This window comes from Vicia villosa, linkage group LG4 (assembly GCF_029867415.1).
Source record: "Vicia villosa cultivar HV-30 ecotype Madison, WI linkage group LG4, Vvil1.0, whole genome shotgun sequence".
NCBI lineage: Eukaryota > Viridiplantae > Streptophyta > Magnoliopsida > Fabales > Fabaceae > Vicia > Vicia villosa.
The window spans coordinates 7,354,213-7,375,945 of NC_081183.1; the positions used below are offsets into that span (position 1 = coordinate 7,354,213).

Sequence of the window (21,733 nt, forward strand, 5' to 3'; positions counted from 1 at the left end):
TTATGTTTCTTTTTTATCAAAATCAATAAAAAGTGTTAGATTTCATTTCAGACACAGGATTTCACTTTCTCTCTCTCTCCCTCATCCTCTTCCTCTTATGTGAAACTAATAATAGAAGATAGAAACAGAAAGAAAAAAAAGAAGGAAAAGAATGTCTCTTCACACTCCATTGATTGTTGAAGAAACAAAGCAAAACAGCAAGGAAGAAGATAGAAGAGAATTGATTAAAGAAGTGAAAAAACAGTTATGGCTATCAGGACCGTTAATTTCAGTTTCACTTTTGAATTTCGGTATCAATCTCATTTCTGTTATGTTTGTTGGCCATCTTGGTGAGTTAGCTCTTTCTGGTGCTTCCATGGCTACTTCTTTTGCCTCTGTCACCGGCTTCAGTTTATTGGTTAGTTTTTATCCGATTTCTTTACTTTTGATCCTTCATTCGAGTGTTGGACACTGATGCGTGTCGGATACTACGCTACACTTAATTTGTTTTTGTTTTGGTTAAACAGGTTGGAATGGCAAGTGGATTGGACACATTATGTGGACAATCATTTGGCGCAAAACGGTACCGCATGTTAGGTGTACACACGCAGCGAGCAATGTTCATTCTCATGATTATCGCGGTTCCCCTCGCGATTATTTGGGCAAACACAAGATCCATTCTCATTTTACTCGGCCAAGATCCTGAAATATCGACGGAGGCAGGAAACTATGCTAAGTTAATGGTTCCGTGTCTTTTTGCTTATGGTCTAATACAATGCCTCAACAGATTCTTACAGACTCAAAACATTGTATTTCCAATGATGTTTTGCTCCGCGGTTACGACATTACTTCATATTCCTCTATGTTGGATTATGGTATACAAGTCTGGATTGGGTGGCAAAGGGGCCGCCGTAGCAATTTCAATGTCTAATTGGTTGAATGTTATTTTACTCTCACTTTATGTCAAGTTTTCTCCTTCATGTAAAAATACTTGGCATGGTTTTTCGAAGGAGGCGCTAGTACTTAACAGCATCCCTATTTTCTTGAAGCTTGCCATTCCTTCAGCTCTAATGGTTTGGTAATCACTTTTCTGGACCTTGTTAGTTATATTTTCATTTCTCTGTAGAGATTCTATTCTAATGATGTTTCCATTTTTTTTTTATTGAAACTGTCGCGGAGAGAAGCTTGGAAATGTGGTCATTTGAGTTAATAGTTCTCCTTTCCGGTCTTCTTCCAAATCCAAAGTTGGAGACATCGGTCCTTTCTATCTGGTCGGTTTTATATTTGAGATTCTCGTCGATTTTGTTTCGACATTATTATTATTGTTGTTATTTTCATCAACTTATTGTGAGTGACTTGGTTTTGTCAGTTTGAATACACAAGCAGCTATTTGGATGATACCATTTGGACTTAGTGAAGCAGTAAGGTTAGTATTTCTCGGTATATGACTTTTTTCTCAAGCTTTATTTTGCGCGTAGTTAAATAAGTGGTTGAATGATTCTTGCAGCATTCGTGTTTCGAATGAACTAGGGGCTGGAAATCCACAGGCTGCACGTTCGGCTGTGCGCATTGTTGTGGTGATTGCCATTATTGAGAGCGTTTTAGTCGTAACAGTGATGTTTCTTATGCGCAATATATTAGGCTATGCTTATAGCAATGAAGAAGAAGTTGTCAAATATGTAGCAACTTTGCTGCCGATTCTCGCCCTATGCCACTTCCTCGATGCACTACAATGTGTTTTGTCAGGCACGGCTAGAGGATGTGGTAGGCAGGAAATTGTTGCCTATGTTAATCTGGGAGCATACTATTTAGCCGGGATTCCAGCGGCCGTTGTATTAGCTTTTGTATTGCATGTTGGTGGGAAGGTAAATATTATGGTTAATCCTTTAGCGAAAATAGCGATCATGTGATTTGGTTCGATTTGCTGATAAATGTAGATGTACTTATTGTAGGGGCTGATACTGGGGATGATATGCGCACTCGTTGTTCAACTATCTGCTCTAATGATCATTACGATACGCACCGATTGGGAGAAAGAGGTTAGAAACTTGTTCATTTTTCTTATTGATTTTATGATTCATTATTTGATAGTTGATACTGACATGCCTTTGTTTTTTCTGACTCGTTTTATTCAGACAAAGAAGGCTTCTGATAGAGTCAATGATTCAATAACAACCGAGAGCTTAATCTCATGAAGAAGATGATTTTTATTTTTGTTTTGTCAGTGTGTTTTGTTTTCTTATGCATATGACATTTATACTACTAGAAAAGGATATACTTATGCATATGAGATTTATTACAAGGATAAATTGGTGATAAATATGTGTTGTGTTGTGATATCATTATCTTCCAGTGTTGAGTTTGGATGGAAACTGCATTAGCTTGATTTTAAATGTGTTCTTGCATGGAGAGTTTGATAAGGTGTATATGGATATTCTTCGTAAGATACAGTCATCAGTCTACTCGCATAATAGTCTCTATGCATTACTGTTGTCCTATTTGATGATAAAACTTGACTACAGATACTTTAAGAATAACATCCTTATATTTAATGAAGTCTCGCCATTAAGTCACACTTAATGTATCATCAAACCTACTAATAATTCTAAGGATCCAACACGACTTTCCATTTTTGACTCTGACCGTTACAGGATCCAGAATATCACTCTGTCAGATACAATATCCTTCATAAATCAGAGAAACATTACGTTTCTAAAGGGTTATTTGGCGTTACGAAGTCGTTTAATGGTCATTAGACCAATTAAGCTGAGGTCTAAGTTTTAAAAAGGAGTGAAAAGGTGGAACCCCAACAATAATGTAGAGAATTGAATATTTGGTAAAATGCTTGAGTTCCTAATGCACTCAAGTAATTTGATTATATACACACTAGAGAGTAAATACAAGATAAGATTTTCAAGGATGTTGCTAGTTCCTAGATGCATGTATGTAATTTTCTAGGCATAGACTCCTAGGTACATGTATTGACTCCTAAATACAAATTTATAATTCCAATATTTTATAATTCCAACACTCCCCCTCAAGCTGGTGAATGGATATCAATCATTCCCAGCTTGCAAGTCAATTGATTGAAACGATCAGGTGGCAAGCCTTTTGTTAACACATCTGCTAGTTGATGCCTAGAAGGAATGTAGGATGTAGCTATTAAACCACTGTCTAGTTTTTCCTTGATGAAGTGGCGGTCAATCTCAATGTGTTTGGTCCTGTCATGCTGAACAGGATTATGAGCAATACTGATTGTTGACTTGTTGTCACAGAACAACTTCATAGGCCCTTCACATTGTATTTTCAGATCATTTAGAATGATCCTCATCCAAAGTAACTCACAAATTCCTTGAGCCAAAGCTCGAAATTCTGCCTCAGCGCTTGATCGAGCCACTACATTTTGTTTCTTACTTCTCCATGTGACAAGGTTCCCACACAAGAGGGTGCAAAAACCCGAAGTGGATCTTCTATCACTAATTGATCCTGCATAGTCAGCATCGGTGTAGGCTTCTATAGTTAAACTTCCACCTCTTTTGAACAATAGTCCTCTTCCTGGAGTAGCCTTGAGGTATTGCAAGATGCGATCAACAGATTGTAAGTGTCGCATTCTCGGGTCATGCATAAATTGACTCACTACACTGACTGCATAAGCCAAGTCAGGCCTAGTGTGTGCCAGGTAAATCAACTTCCCTACCAACCTCTGATATTGGACTCTGTCAACTTTGGCACTTTCTTCTTCAAGGCTCAACTTGTGGTTTTGCTCTATGGGAACACTTGAAGGTTTGCATCCTAGTTTCCCAGTTTCCTGCAAGAGATCGAGTATATACTTCCTTTGAGATATGAAAATGCCTTGGTTTGAGTAAGCAACCTCAATTCCCAAAAAATACTTGAGTTGTCCAAGGTCCTTCATCTCGAATTCTGCCGATAGTTTTTCCTTTAGCAATTGTTTCTCTGCCTGATCATCTCCTGTAATAATAATATCATCAACATAAACAAGAAGGATAGTCAGTTTTCCTTCATGCGAGTGCTTAAAGAAAAGAGTGTGATCTCCTTGACTCTGCTTGTAGCCTAAGTACACCATTGCTTTTGTGAATCTTCCAAACCATGCTCTAGGAGATTGTTTTAGCCCATATAAGGCTTTCCTCAATCGACACACCTTGTTGGATCCACATGAAGGGCCAAATCCCGGCGGGATTTCCATGTACACCTCTTCTTCTAAGTTTCCATGCAAGAATGCATTTTTGACATCAAATTGTTGTAATTCCCATCCATAGTGAGCAGCAAGAGATAATAAGATTCGAACAGTGTTCATTTTCGCAACTGGAGCAAAGGTTTCCTCATAATCTATGCCATATGTTTGTGTGTATCCTTTTGCTACTAGTCTGGCTTTGTAACGATCAAGAGTACCATCTGATTTGTGTTTGACTGTATAGATCCACCTGCAACCAACGGGTTTCTTGCCTTCCCGTCTATCAACAATCTCCCAAGTTCCATTTTTTTCAAGAGCTTTCATTTCCTCATCCATGGCTTGGACCCAATTTCTATCTTTCAATGCCTCTTGAACAGATGATGGGATGACCACAGAGTCAACTGCAGAAATAAAACTTTGATGCTGCAAGGAAAGATTTTTAGTGGAGACAAATTGAGATATAGGGTATTTGGCACATGACCTTTTCCCTTTCCTTAAAGCAATAGGCAAATCATCTGTATTAGTGTCGCAAGTGTCAGAGCTATGGGAATCACTAATAGGATTATGAGTTTCAACACTTACCTCCGGTTCTGGCAATTGGAGTTGTGTTTGGAGCAGGTCGGGCTTACTTCTTCTTTGATACACTAAGGTTGGCTCACCAGCCTTAGTTTTTGTTGGTATGGAAGATGATGGTTCCTGCAAAATAGACGACAAAGGAGGGACAAAAATAGAAGCAGGCGACTCAGATTCTGTATTTGGAGAAGCAGGATCAATAATAGGAGGATCAGTAATAGGACTTGACACAGGATTCACAGCCGACTCGGGAGACTCAATTGTAGGACCGGTAATAGGACTTATGAGAGGAGTCATGGGCAACTCTGGTAGGACTAAAAATTCGGAATCAGATTCTACATTCTGAATGCTCTCCCCCTGAAGCTGAGGACGAGAGAAGTAGGCTAAATTCTCATGAAACGTGACATCTTTAGAGACAAAGTACTTACGACTAGGAGGATGATAGCATTTGTATCCTCTCTTGTTTGGGGGATAGCCAACAAAGATGCATCTGGCTGCACGGGGGTCCAACTTACTTCGGTGTTGTTTATGGATATGGACAAAGGCAACACAACCAAATACTCGAGACTCGAGACTTTGCAAAATAGAAACAGAAGGAAACCGTGAAGTCATAAACTGAACAGGACTGACATTACCTAACATGCGAGATGGAACTCGATTAATCAAGTAGGCAGCTGTCAAAACGGCTTCTCCCCAATATGAATTAGGAACTGCCATTTGGAAGAGAATGGCTCGAGCAACTTCAAGTAAATGACGATTCTTTCTTTCTGCAACACCATTTTGTTGTGGGGTGTCGACACATGTAAATTCATGAACTATTCCCCGTTGACTGGTAAAATTTGAAAGGATGTGATTGGCATACTCTTTGCCATTGTCAGAGCGGATTCTTTTAATCCCCTTGCCAAATTGTGTTTGTACCATATTTAAAAAACTAATAAACAATTCTGGTGTTTCTGATTTATCCTTCATCAAGAAAATCCAAGTTGCTCGAGTACAATCATCAATAAATGATACAAACCATTTAGCACCCGAAATATTAGAAATAGGTGCTGGTCCCCATACATCAGAATGTATGAGATCAAAAGGTTCAACACTTCTATTGGAACTAGGAGTAAAAGAGACACGATGATGTTTAGCTAACTCACAAACGTCACATTTAAAAGACTCAACTGAATGATGTAAAAATAAAGAAGGAAACATAGACTTAACTAAAGAGAATGGTGGATGACCAAGACGTTTGTGCTGAAGCCAAATTTGTGCGGCGGAATGAGAAGAGGACACCGAAGACTCAGTCTGCAAGTAGGAAGCCAACACCTTCGAACAATTTGGTTCATTAGATAGGTAGTACAACCCTCCCTTTTCCTTAGCAACTCCAATTGTCTTCCCCGTGGTAAGATCCTGAAAAACACAATAAGAAGTGAAAAATATTACTTTACAGTTCTGATCACGGGTGAGTTTACGAACAGATATTAGGTTGTGAGAGAGTGTGGGAACATGTAGCACATCCTGTAATTGAAGTGAAGGTTGCAAGTTAACACTCCTAGAGCCATCAATACGAGCATAAGAACCATTAGCAACCGTAACATAACGGTTCTTCTCAGAGGAGGTGTAAGATGAAATCCAACTGGGATTGAATGTCATATGGTCGGTGGCACCAGAGTCCAAAATCCAAGCATTCTTAGGGATTTTATCGCAAACACTAAAGGATTGAGAGCATACGCTCAAGCCGGTCATCGGTCGAGAACAACTACCAAAAGGCTTACTGACAGAGTCAAGTATAACCTTTAAATGATTCACCTCATCCTCGGTGAATGATAAAGAGTAATCAGCATAATTTTTTTTAGCCATTAGAAGCAAGCTAAAAATAAAAATAACAAGAAGATGAAATATTCCTCAAGAGGGGCCTACAAGACAGCAATGAAGGGTTGACATATGAAAGAAATAAAGAGGGGTTTGAGTGAGGTGTTTCGGACAGTGTAACAAGGCTGCAATGAAGGGTAACAAGGCTGCAATGAAGGCAGCAGAAAAATTGCAATGAAGGGTAACAAGGCTGCAATGAAGGCGGAAAAATTGTCACGATGAAGGTGACTTAGGATTTACCGAAATGAAGACGGCTAGGGTTTATGCGGAAGCAAGTCTCTCAAGATCGAGAGCTCTTGATACCATGTAGAGAATTGAATATTTGGTAAAATGCTTGAGTTCCTAATGCACTCAAGTAATTTGATTATATACACACTAGAGAGTAAATACAAGATAAGATTTTCAAGGATGTTGCTAGTTCCTAGATGCATGTATGTAATTTTCTAGGCATAGACTCCTAGGTACATGTATTGACTCCTAAATACAAATTTATAATTCCAATATTTTATAATTCCAACAAATAATGACTGTTAAATTAAATCTAACTAGAAAACTATTAAAAAGAAGTGAACAAAAACCATGGAGTGAAATAATTAAAAGATATCATAATCAATTTGTACTCTTCTTGGAAGGCTGCATTAAATATTGTTTAGTAAAAAAACATTGACAATGACATTGTGCCCCTAGGAACACATGTAAATGTACTATAATGACGTACATAATATTCTTTTCCTAAAGAATCCAATTTTAAAATTACTTTGAGATCACACAATTCATATTTTTATATTTTTAAAACATAAATTTTGGTCCAATGATAACGACCATGGTGACTTGCATGTGTGGATCCAACACATCTCATTTTCCTCTGACTTTGTTTCAGAAACAAGAACAATGGACACAGAACACCAACATAACTCATCTCTACAATCTCCTTTGATTCAAAACTCAAAACAAGATGTAGAAAACCAAAGAGAAAGAACAAAAGTTGTTGAAGAAGTGAAGAAGGTTTTATGGTTAGCAGGACCATTAATATTTGTTAGCCTGTTAAATTATAGCCTACAAGTTATAGCTATCATGTTTGTTGGACATGTTGGTGAGTTGCCTCTGGCTGGTGCTTCCATGGCCACTTCTTTTGCCACTGCCACTGGTTTCAATGTAATGGTCAGTTTCATTTCTTTCCCTACTTACAATCATATGGAAACTTATCCACTTTGAGATTTTAAGTTTTCGAAGACTACGTGTAGGTTAGCCACCTCTGTAGCATTGACATCTTTGAATAAAAAGTGCGTCAGGGTCAGTGTTAGACACTAATACTGACACGACACCGACACTTATGGTTACGTTTAATGTATTTATTTTCTTAAATTATTATCGATGTCGATGTGTTAGTGTTGGTGTAGTGTGCGATGTCTGTGTCTGTGTCTGCGCTTCCTAGTTAGCCACGATTTAACTATGTCAAAATACAGGTAGGAATGGCAAGTGCGTTGGACACATTATGTGGCCAATCATATGGAGCAAAACAGTACAGAATGTTAGGCATACACATGCAAAGAGCAATTTTGATTCTAATGACGGCAAGCATTCCAATAACATTTATTTGGATAAACACTAAATCCATTCTCATTTTCCTTGGCCAAGATCCTGAAATATCTACAGAAGCTGGTAACTATGCAAAGCTAATGGTTCCAAGCATTTTTGCTTATGGTCTTCTACAATGCCTCAACAGATTCTTACAGACACAAAACAATGTGTTTCCAATGATGTTTTTCTCTAGTGTCATAACTTTACTACATGTTCTTTTGTGTTGGATTTTGGTTTTCAAATCTGGACTTGGAAGCAGTGGTGCTGCTCTAGCAAATTCTATATCTTATTGGTTGAATGTTGTTATGCTTACAATTTATGTCAAGTTTTCGAGTTCATGTAAAAAAACATGGACTGGATTTTCCAAAGAAGCACTTCATAATATCCCAATGTTTCTTAGGATTGCAACTCCTTCAACTATTATGGTTTGGTATATACCACAAATTGTTTACTTATGAGTAAATAATCATTCTGGTTCTTAAACGCGTGAAGCGTTGTTACTAGCGTAGTATCTCTGAATGTGTCAAAATTACATACTACGGAGTGAAGTAATTTTGATACATTTAAGGACTATCGTGACACTGCCTCGTACAATTAAGGACCGAAATGACTATTTTTGAGCTGTGATTCTCGTGTATTGTTTCGTTTTTCTAATCTCAATGAATCATGTCAAACAGCTTGGAAATGTGGTCGTTTGAATCTATGGTTATCATATCCGGTCTTCTTCCTAATCCGAAGTTGGAAACCTCAGTGCTATCTATCTGGTTGGTTCTTTATTTCATACTCTTTTCAATCGTGTTAAACATACTTGACAGTTGACATTATTGTTATTGATGACTCGTTTTCGTTAGCTTGAGCACAGTATCAGCTACTTGGATGATTCCTCTTGGACTCAGTGGAGCTGTAAGGTTAGTATAACTTGTGTGTGATGCGTGCGCGAGCATGGTTTCAATAGTATACATATATGAAAAAGCCTCATTTTAGTGTGTGTACGGTGCGTGCGCGAGTGTGGTTTCAATAGTATGTGATCAATTTTTGCAGCATTCGTGTTTCGAATGAACTTGGTGCTGGTCATCCGTGGGCTGCACGTTTGGCTGTGTGCGTTGCTGTTGTGATTGGAATTATCGAGAGCATCTTAATCGGAGCGGTGATGATACTTTTACGCAATATATGGGGCTATGCTTATACCAACGAAGTAGAAGTCGTCCAATATATTTCAAAAATGATGCCGATTCTCGCGTTATCAAACTTCCTAGACGGACTACAATGTGTTCTTTCAGGCAATGTTAGAGGATGTGGTTGGCAGAAAATCGGTGCTTATGTCAATATGGGATCGTACTACTTGGCTGGGATTCCATTAGGCATTGTATTGGCTTTTGTATTTCGCATCGGTGGCATGGTAAGAAAATAGCTTGTAACTAACTTTGACACACTTGAATCAACATGATCATTTCATTCAAATTGCTGATAAGAACTTAATGTAGGGACTATGGTTGGGGATTATATGCGCGCTTATTGTTCAAGTATTTTCTCTAACGATCGTTACAATTCGTACGGATTGGGAGAAACAGGTTAACTTTTTATTAATAATCTCTTTCATTTAGTATTCATGTGATGCATTATTGTGTACTGACATAGTTTTTCGTTTTTTCGGTTTTCTTTTATTCAGGCAAAGAAGGCTACTGATAGAGTTTATAACTCAATAACGCCAGAGAGCTTAGTCTCATGAAGAATGTGAAGGATATGTACTTTAGTGTAATGTTTTCTTACTCAATATCTTCATGTAATGTTGAGGAAAAAGAGCATGTGCTGTTTATAGGTGTTAGTAAATGTAAATGTGATCTATGTTAGTGACAAATGTATTCGGGCACCACATGTTCACCAACTTCTACTTGGTTTTATCCGAACCATATTGATACTTTTATGCAATAAATGGTCTCTAACTACTTTCTCCAAAGGAAAAATTCTCATTGGTAAGAGTTGGTGATGAGAAATTAAGACACAATAACAAAACAATACATAGCGGATATAAAATTTCCCAAACATATAACAACCTATTAGGAAATTCAGACACAATAACAGAACAATACACAACGGATTCACAAAATAGCGTTAATAATTTCAAATCACAAAGCAAATTAGCTTACAAATAAGAATCAAAGAGCTGAAAAATTACTCAAATATGCAACTTGAGTGGGAGACATATATCTCTCAACTCAGACCTTGTTTTCAAATTTTGAAGGGTAAAAAGTTAGATACAGGTGTTGTGCCATGCCCTCCAAACTTGAGTTTGATCCAACGGTTAACGGATTTGCGATCGTCAATTTAGTGACATTAGTGGCAGAAAAACGAGAATAGATTTCTCTCACTTTTTCTCTCTTTTGAATCCTTATTTTTTTCTCTATCTCTCTCAACCCTAAATTAATTATCTTCACTTAAATAAATGAGACAAATAAACTATTCATATTTGTAGCAAAAGCCTATATTATTCAACAAGATGGAGTAGACTTTCCACAACTCTCATTTCAATTGGCTTTCATCATTCTAAATATGATAACTCTCTCTTCATCAAATCATCATAAAGATATTTCACAACACTTCTCATCTCCATAAAAGAAACTTTTCTTAGGTGATTTCAAGTACTCCCTTCGTCTCATATTATAAGCAAATTCTACTTTTTAGGTTCATTGAATAATTAATGCATTTGGTCTACATATAGACCGGATATATTAATTATTCAATGAGCCTAAAATATAAAATTTACTTATAATATGAGATCGAGGGAGTACTTACTTAGATTTTCACTAATGCCATCGACATCCTGGATGATACTAGATTACTTGCTGCCAAGCCTAATATTACACCAAAGATTAAAGATTCAGCCTAATATTACACCAAAGATTAAAGATTTCTAAATCTTTGATGTTGCAAGCATAGTCAAATACATAAAAAAATGCTCTAGCTCATGGTACTTTTTTTTATTGTTTTTCAAAACAATAAGGCAAAATTTGAAGGTGTTTCTTCTTGGACCAAAATCATCCTCAACCACTTTAACACTATTCTATTATGAGTTATCGATAAATTGGTGAGGTGTTTTCTTGATGTGGAGGTGCAGTAGTGTGGAGTATACTTGCAAGGTTGACACTCTAATGTCTAAGTCATGAAGTGAATGAAAAGAAGGTAGAGTGAATTATGATGGGAATTATACCTTAGATTGAACATGGGGTGATTTATATATGATGGATGATAATTGAGCTTATAGCGTATTATATTGGTATAAGTGCAAATTCCCCGTTGGAGGGGCCACCAGAACTCTTTCAGAATAGACGATGTAGTATGTTGTCCTTGCGAGAGTTCTATAGTTATCTATTTATTGGAATGAGTGTTCAACATTTAACTATGAAGATCATTATCTATGTCACTCGTCTATCTATGAAAACGTGGAAATGATGTGTACTTACCTATAATAGGAGAGGAAGTTAAAAAAGAGAAAGCAATTAGGGTCGACTCAATCAGTCATGTGGTTAAACCAACAACTATTTGCACTGTTCTTTACCATTTCTCTGTCTAAGTCATGGCCTATTCATCAATTAGATGTCCATAATGCATTTCTATATGGTGAACTTCATGAGATAGTCGATATGCATCAACCACTGGGTTTTTCGTGATCCTCATCACCTAGATTATGTGCGCCGCTTGCGAAAATCACTATATGGTCTTAATCAAGCTCCTTGCGTATGGTAATAGAGCTTTGCTGACTTTGTCGCCACCATTGGATTTCAGCAGAACACCTTTGATCATTCACTCTTCATATATTGTCGTGGCTCTGACATGGCTTACATCTTACTCTAGGTTGATGACATCATTCTCATCACCTCCTCTCATGACCTACATAAATCTATCATGGCACTCCTTGCCTCCGAGTTTGCTATGAAGGATCAGAACCGCTGAGCTATTTTCAAAGTATTGCAGTGAAAAAACATGCAGAAGGATTGTTTATTAGTTAGTACCTATGTCGGCGATATTATTGCTCGAACAGGCATGACCTCATGCAAACCATCCACTATTCCAGTTGACACAAAGAAGAAGCTCAATATCTCTGTCGGCACTCCATATGATGATCCTACATTATATTGGAATCTTGTTGGTACTTTGCAGTATCTCACATTTACCCGTCCTGACATCTCCTATATTTTTCAACAAATGTGTCTTCACATGCATGCTCCTTGCACTGAGCACATGATTACACTAAAACGCATCCTATGTTACGTTCATGGCACCTTACAAATTGGATTGTGTAACACTCCATATTTTCTTAATTTAATTTACTTAATTTTTTAAATTGAATTAAAAAAATTATTTGGCATTTTATTGAACTTATTAGAGAATTGCCAATAAATAAGGTTATTGGGCCAAGTTGTGGTTAGTAATGGAAGGGGTGTGATTGGTAGGCCCTATTACTAAAGTTACTTTGCTTTATTTTCATAAAGTAAGATAATTGGGAAAAGGAGAGAATAGAAGCAAAGAAGAAGAAAAGTTCAAAACGTGAGAAGAGCAGGGAACGTGAAGAAGCGCGAAAAGAGGGAGACTCAAGATCAACCTTAAGGTAAGGGGGACTCTTCCATTTAGCATCTATTATGAGATTATAGATGGTGGGATTGAATGAGTATGTTGTTTATGCCGATTGTGATATGTGTTAGGTTTTGGGATAATTGGGGTTTTGGGAGATTTGATAAATTGATTGAATAATGTTATGTATGATGTTAGATTACCATTAAAACGTGCTAAAGTTGTGTTAAAAGGTGTATTCTTGTACTGTTTGGTGATTTAACATGTCATGGTACACATTGGATGGAATGTGGAATGGTACGGGTGCTGTAAAATGGCAATTTTGGGGTTACAGGTACGAAGTAACCGGTTACTGGGGTTTGGGTAATCGGTTACCAATGAAGTTTGGGAGGCAGTAACCAGTTACTGAAATGGCAGTAACCGATTACCCCTATTAAAAACAAAACTCTGGGCTACGTGAGATGCAGTAACCGGTTACTGGGGTTTGGGTAACCGGTTACCACTGTTTGTTTTTGAAAAATAAAATATTTTGTAAAAGCCATAACTTTCAAACCGTATGTTCGTTTTTAGTGTCGTTTCAAGCATGATGAACCTTATGAAATAATGTATGTTCTTAGATGATGAAATTAGGTGTAACTTTGATTATTTTAGATCATGATTTATTTGCTTGTTGAATGATGTATTGTGTATATATATGATGAGATATGACAATACATGCTATGTTTAAATGCATGAGTTATATGATGATTTGTTTGATTGTATTAATGAAGCTTATGAGATATTCTATGAAAGGATATGAGTATGATGTGAGTATTTTGTTAATTTGATGGATGATGTATTGTTGACATATATGATGAAATGTGACAATATAAGATGTGTTTGAAAACATGATTATGTGATGATTGTTAAGAATTGTATAATGATGATTGATTTGTTTTGGATGATGGGAATACATGTATATTCTTTATGGACGACGATGATGAGGATTGATGTGGTTATATGTATGTCCATAATGATGATGATGATTGATTTGTAGTGAATGATGTTAATATATATATATATACATGCTTGATGATGATCGATGATGATGGATTGAGTATTGGATGATGTTACTCATAGACTTGACGATGGTATAAGTATGTTTCATATATGTTTGCATGCATTCATAATCATTATGAGGTTGTATCCATGACGATGTGTTGGATCAGTGAAGGGCATGATTCCCATTGTGTGGAATCTGTGCTGGCAGGGCCGTATCTCGACGATGTTGGATCGGTCGGTAGGTTAATCCCATTGATGATGTTGGTACCACATGCATGTAGTTGCATTGCATTAGGATATTTGCATTATTATAACATGAATGGAAGATTGTCCAATGTTATAATATGTTGTGATTGATGAGTGTTGTTGTGAATCTGATCATAATTGCAATTGGGTGAATAATATGCAAATGATGTCTTACTATTTATAACTTATAACATTTTCTAATTGAGAATGAGACTCACCCTTACATGTTGTCATTTTCAGATTGAAGATAGCGGCTTTCGACTCGGTGAGGATTAACTCATGAGTCAGTGTGTTAGTTTAGCGTCAAGTGTCATGCTCTGATAATTGTAACACTGGGGAACGTTAGCTTAGGGTTCATGTTTTAATAACTCTACTTTTATGATCTTGGTTTTATTTTGGAATGTAGTATTAAAGATGTTATACTCATCCGAATGTTGGATTTCCGCTGTGTTGACATGAGATTATTTTATGAGTTATGATGAATTATGTTGAATTTCCTCAGTGAATGCATGGCAATGACGTATGATGTTTGTTTTTTTAAACATAATTGTGGCACCCTTGTTTCATGTACTCTGAAATATTTATTTAATTGTCGTGAGGTTTAGAAGGGTGTTACAGATTGCATCTCTATCATTCTCCTATCGAGAAGCTTGTTTCCTACACATATGCTGATTGGGGTGGATGTCCTGAAGCTCGTTCATCTACTTTGGGTTATTGTGTTTTTCTAGGTGACAACCTAATTTCATGGTCTTCCAAGTGACAACCTACACTTTATCGTTCCAATGTAGAGGCTGAGTACCGAAGCGTTGCTTATGTGGTTTCAGAATCATGTTGGCTCTGCAACCTTATCTTGGAGCTTCATTTTCCTATTTCTCAGGCTACTCTTATGTATTGTGACAGTGTCAATACTATCTAGCTATGCGACAATCCTATCCAGCATTAGTGCACAAAACACACTGAAATGGACCTTCCCGACACCAGATTATTGATATCTTCACCAAAGGTCTCCCTAAAGTTTTATTTGATGATTTTAGGACCAGTCAAAGCGTCTGTCAACATCCCGCTTCGATTGCGGGGTGTGATAGACTATGTATTTATTTGTTAATAGAATATGTATTTATATTTGTATATAAGTTTCACATCGACTATAACATGTAATGAACTGTAAATCTTTATATGTAAAAATCAGTCTCTGAAGCACTATTCTCACACGGTTGATCTCAATATCTTACAAAAACACCCAAAAAAACAAGTTGCTTGACAGAAACCGTCCCGTCCACAAGAATTTAACGTCGGTGCTGATGGAAAAAATCATGGACGAACATCTGCAACACCTCTGTGTCGCTGCTTTCACCTCAAGCTTAACAAGACACCTTCCCTGCGAACTTTATTATGGAGAGTTCAAAAGTTATTAAATGTTGGCATTTATCTAAAACACATCCACAACAACCAGCATACATAGAACAACAAAACAAACTTCAAGCCTCCTTCCACCACTAAAAGCCACTAGCAACACCCCGTAACAACCAACCTTTCGCCTAAAAAAGACAGTACGATTGCAGCACTCAACAACCTGACTCCAAGAGCCTGCAACCTGCACAACATACTGAGAGCTGCAACTTCACCCGACAAACCACAAACACTGTCTTGGACAAATCATCCATTTGTTGAGAGGGTAGGAGAATCTGTCGCTTTATTACTTCTCAACCAATTCCAAAACAAGATTTTGATTTTTTCGACCCAATCCTCTATCGGTCTGACTTTTTTTTGAAATATTTTTCATTACGCCCTTTCCACATTACCCAAATGCTAACAAACCAAACTACACTGTATTTTTCAATTTTATTTCTGTTTGATCTGCATAATCCTCTGAACTGATGAAAGTTTGACATAACACAATTGTGCATTACAATATATATGTTTAACCAACGGAGAATCTCGGACCACACGTGCTTATTTAATTTAGACTAAACAAAAATGAGAAACACTTTCCATCAACCTACATCCATAAGGACAAACCAATTAATTTTCATTCAACACTCCTCTCTTTTGTAAATTATCCTTTGTTGGTATTTTGAAAGAGACGACACTAACACTGCTTCCTTCAAAGGAACAAGTTTGTCTTAATTGATTGAAAGTTCCTCATACTACTAGGTGTATTGGGAAGTGTAATGCATGCATGACACTACTTTGAAGAATCCACCAAAATTAAGTTAGATGGTTAATATAGGAGTAGATGATGGTCCGATTTTAAATTGATAGAAAGAATTGAAGATCCTAACTTTCAAGCGGTCCCGGGCATGCATGCAATAACATGTGAAGTGTGAACCATGCAATTTGATATAGGGGAGACAAGACAAACAATCCTTGTCCTATTTCTAGTCCTAGAATAGTAAAACTACTTCATCATCATTAAGATGTGTATTTGGACAATAAGTTCTAGCCCTACTCTAATCCTACACACATCAGTCCTACTCCTACTCTAATCAATGACAAAATTTGCTCTCAAACATGGAGTAATTTTCGGTTCCACTCAAGAAAAAAATTTATACTTAAAAAAAGATAATAATATGTTGAAAAATACTTGCATGAACACAAACATAACAAGTGGCTTTACAAACAGCCAATCACAAATTTTTATTAATTAAAAAACAAAAATAGTTTTTTTCTCTCTCCTACTCAATCACAACCACTCCATGAATCCAATTAAAAAAGAAGTTAAATTTTAAATAAATTTAAAAATTTCTCTTTTCTTATTGGTTGTTTCTAACACTAATGATTTATGTGCGTATCCATGCAAGTTTTTCTCTAATATGTTCTCCTTTGTCAAAGAAAACAAATTATTCAATTAATTAATTCATGTATATTAAAATAAAATATTATTTAAAGAAAAGCAAAATTAATAATTTTACTAAAATCTACATTTATTGTAAATGTAAGGTAGAAGATTTTAAATTAAAAGTGTTATAAATAATACTCCTCTTTATTACCATCGATGTACTATATCAATTTTTTTTCTAAATTATTTGTTCATGTAATAATCTTTTTAAATCAATTCAGTTTGGTAGTTATATAAAGATACTGGATAAAAGGATGGATAGAAGGATGCGAATTTGAATATTTGACATCTCATTTATTTTAAAAGGTATATATATATATATATATATATATATATATATATATATATATATATATATATATATATATATATATATATATATATATATATATATATATATATATATATATATATATATATATATATATATATATATATATATATATATATGAAGAGGGATATATTTACTCCAAGAGTAAGTGTTGAACACTTACTTCAAATCTTAAATATTGATTTTCATTAATCTAACGATTTTAATTGATCATTTAATCTAATTATTTTTGGAAATATTTTTTTATATAAAACTTTAATTAAAGCCGTTGGATTAATGATTATCAATGGTTATGAGAATGGATAACTTAAATGAGAATGTGAGAATGAATCTGAACCATTAGATATTAAAATAAATGATGGAGATTATGTGTCATTTTTTTTCTCCTCCATCATTCTCATATAAGTTACTTATTCTCATAAGATATTGCAATATTAACGGCCTAACAATAAAGAGAGAATAAAGAATACAAATTAACATGTACTCCCTCCGGCCTGAATTATTAGCAAATATTTTCATAGTTGATAACAACAAAACATAGTTAACCATAGGTGGAAAATCACAAAAAACAGAAGAAAGACATTTAGGAAATCGATAACGAAGATGAAAATGGAAATCAAAAACAGAAGGAAGACATTGAAATCGATAGCTTACAAGAGGTGCAAGGATGATGATTTCTGGGTGCAACGATGGTGATTTTCGAACGAGGAAGCTAGGGTCTGAGGCTTTGGGTTTTCACTGCAGAGAGAGAAGGAGAAAAAGGAAAAGTGAAGTTCAGAGTTAAGAAATGAGACCGGTGTCATTCAGCAAGTTGAAAAGGTGTATTGATTCGAAAGGTTGGAAGGAAAAAGCCAATGGGTAATATATAGAAATGTTAAGAAAGAGGTAATTGGAAAAATTAGAAGAGAGTGTCATTTGGAGGAACGAAGTAATGTCATTGGTTGGTATAATTTTTGAATTAGCAAATTACTAAAAAGGGCATTTTTAAGAGAAAATAATTTTGTCATCAAGGGCAATTTAGGGTGTTTAGTGACATGTTATATTCTTAGTTATATATATATATATATATATATATATATATATATATATATATATATATATATATATATATATATATATATATATATATATATATATATATATATATATATATATATATATATATATATATAACTTTTAATAATAACCATTGGATTTGAATTAATGGTTCAGATTTACCTCTTATTTTAAATACATATTTCATAAATATCTTGTTCACTTAAACATTAATTAAATATTTTAAAATATGAGGTAAATCTGAGCCATTAATTCAAATCCAATGATTATTATTAAAAATTCTCGGTTCTTATTATAGTCAAAATTCACATTTGATATGTCCCATATATATATATAAATTTTCATAATTTCCTTTTTAACATATATAATTGGAATATGTTATAAAAATATACAAATTTTCTAATTGTAACATATATATTTTGTAAAAAAAATTTATATAACTTAAAACATATATCATGGTTAATTTTCTGTAAAACTATAAAGAAAAATATTTATATCAACTTTTTAAAAATATAATCTTTTTCAATTTAAAATATCTTTAACTTATAAAATTATTGTGAGAATTATAAATTTCATTTCTCTAATTAAAGTAAAATTTTATAAATATATATATATATAAACTGTAATGTAATGAAGTGTTAATTAATCGATAAGAAAGTGTTGATTGAAGAACTAGAAGTATCAAATCAAATACTAACGGTTAAAGATCGAGATACTAATAATGGATTATAGAAAGCTCGAAAATATTGATTAGTGTAAATTGTTCTTAAAATATAGCTTAATTTTTTAAATTATTATTTTTCTAATTCAATTTGAGAGGTTATATATTCAGTGAGAGTTAATAAAATACTCAATCCACATACGATATAATAAACTTAATTGCATCTTCGATCAATTTATTGTGCTCTAGACATGTTGTGCTGAACAAAATGAAAGGTGTACAAGGAGTAACATCCTTAACAACAACATATGACAAAAAAACAATATCAACAAAAAACAACAACATAACTAACAAAATTAAACCATAAAAACAACACAAACTTTTTAGTTATCTCAATAAAAACAACAACATAACTCAACAAAAGCATTAGTATAACATAAACCTTTTACTTGTATCAACAAAAATAACAACATAACTCAACAAAAATAACAACATAAATATTAAAAATTACAACAATAACACAAACCTTTGACTTATCTCAACAAAAACAACAACATAACCAAACAAAAACATCAACAATAACACAAACTTTTTACTTGGATCAACAAAAATAGGGTAAATATCATTTTTGGTCCCTTAAGTTTATCTCAGGGTCCATTTTGGTCCCTTATCTTTAAAAAGTTGGGATCCATTATGGTCCCTTATCTTTAAAAAGTTTCGAAGTGGTCTTTTAATTGTTCAAAAAGGTCCACGTTAGTTCATTCCGTCCATTTTTTTAAATGACGTCAACTTTTGCTTGGGTGGCATCTGACGTGGCACATATTTGTACGCGTTGCATTCAAGAGAATCCACTTACCACTACATCACTTTGCAATTAATGTTTATCTTACGTATTATTAATTATTTATTATTAACTTTCTCATTCTTAATTAGCAATTACAATTCAAAGAATTCTTCTTCATCCAGTAACGAGAACAAAATTAATTTCTAAAAAAGTTCCTATATCAAATTTTTCGTCTTCACCTTGACCTTTCATCTCCTTCTTCTTCATAATCAAATCTATTTAGGACGCACGGGTACTGGTTGAAACCCAAATCATTTGGTACTGGTTAAATATAATAATCACATCTAACCATAATCGTTTGGTATGGTTACAGATTAAAAAATCCAGATTGAAACCCAGGTTGAGAAATATATTATTGTTATAAATATTGTTGTTACAGATTAAAAAACCCATATTGAAACCAAGTTGAGCAAATTTCGCACGATCTATGCAATTGTTGTTACTGTTACAAATTAAAACTTATGAATTTGGGTTTTAAGGTTCATGATGTTAAAACCCAGATTGAAGAACCTAAGTTGAGGAAAGCGTCTTATTTCAGACTTCAAATTTCCGATTTCCATCACTTTTAAATTTTTCTATCATGAATCATTGAAGGCCATGTTCATGAATATGATTTTTTTTCTTAGAATTAAAAAAAAAAGAATTAAGCTAAAGTTAGTGAAAATTGTTTAATTACTTGGAATCCTAATTTATTAATTAAGCTACAAATTATATTATGAATTTGGGGCTTTAGGGTTAATGATGTTGAAACCTAGATTGAAAAACCCAGGTTGAGGAAAGCATTAGTCAGATTGTTGAAACCTAGAAGTTAAAATGAAGAAGACAAAGATTAAAATAAATATATATCTCATTTGCAAATGAAATTACAAAAGGTGAAAAGGTGTAGTGGTAAACATGTTGTGCTGCAATCAATGTGTCTTAGGTTCAAATTCTAATGTAGGGTAAAATTTTGAAATTTTTTTGGAAATTTTGATGACCTTTGAACAAAAATTACAACAATAATATAAACCTTTTACTTATCTCAACAAAAATAACAACATAAAACCTTTAATCTCATATTACCAACAACAAAAACAACCCTAAAAAATTTATCAACTCAACAAAAATAACTAAATAACTAAATAAAAACAACAACATACAACCTATATGGTTTAGTGTCTCAACAACAAGAAAAATTACAAGTTCTAAACGACAAATAGTTTGAACAACAACAATAACATAACTTATAACATGAATGGTGGAAATCTTTCACCTACCGAAAATGTGAAGAGGAAGCCAGAGAAATGAGTTTCTTGTTTCTGTCTTGCAAGTTTCATGACATCTTTTCTGGATCCATGCAAGTTGGAGAAGATTTGTTAGATTTTTGGGAAGCAGTGTTGTGCGGACGTTTAAGAAGATTAAAATAAGGAATTAAAGGTTAAGGTTTCACTTATGGAGTTAAAACGCAATTCTGTTCAAAAGTGAAACAAATATCGCTTATATAGATAACACTTTTCATCACGGTTAAATATATATTACTTCAGTGGAATAAATGACGGAAGTAAGAATCAGTTACAAAATATATAATTTATAGTAATATATCTATTTTTCGAGGTCTCTTAAACCTTTGCAAATTCTCAAAAAAATTCACATTGCTAGGATTTTTTTTTACTTTGTTAGAAATGTTGTCGGTTGAAAACTTGCATTTTTTCATGACAATATTTTTCTTGAAAATTTTTTCCAACATATATTTTTCATTTATCAACTTAATTGAAATCTTCAAAAAGTTCCTTCAAAATATTATTTTTAAGATCTTGAAATTTATTTTGAGGATCTTGTTTCTTAAAAATTATCATTTTTCTTATACATATTGAACAAGATATCTTTTTGTTTGGTCAAAAAATAAATAAAAAATGTTTTGTAAAAAATAAGGAAAAGTGTGTTGACTCAATTCAATTAAGCTACACTTTCATTATTATTAT

The 21,733-nt window shown here is 34.2% G+C and overlaps 2 protein-coding genes across 2 annotated transcripts; both read left to right on the forward strand.

Moving 5' to 3' along the window:
• The first annotated feature begins 12 nt into the window (after nt 1-12).
• LOC131594396 (protein DETOXIFICATION 16-like) lies at nt 13-2,825 on the forward strand. Its single transcript, XM_058866512.1, has 7 exons — nt 13-397; nt 507-1,057; nt 1,164-1,250; nt 1,349-1,405; nt 1,487-1,844; nt 1,932-2,018; nt 2,115-2,825. Exons 1-7 carry the CDS (start codon nt 152-154, stop codon nt 2,172-2,174), a joined length of 1,446 nt encoding a protein of 481 aa, XP_058722495.1. The 5' UTR covers nt 13-151; the 3' UTR covers nt 2,175-2,825.
• A 4,579-nt stretch (nt 2,826-7,404) lies between these two features.
• Nucleotides 7,405-10,170, forward strand: LOC131594397 (protein DETOXIFICATION 16-like). Its single transcript, XM_058866513.1, has 7 exons — nt 7,405-7,765; nt 8,071-8,615; nt 8,863-8,949; nt 9,037-9,093; nt 9,227-9,584; nt 9,670-9,756; nt 9,855-10,170. Exons 1-7 carry the CDS (start codon nt 7,496-7,498, stop codon nt 9,912-9,914), a joined length of 1,464 nt encoding a protein of 487 aa, XP_058722496.1. The 5' UTR covers nt 7,405-7,495; the 3' UTR covers nt 9,915-10,170.
• The last annotated feature ends 11,563 nt before the right edge of the window (nt 10,171-21,733 follow it).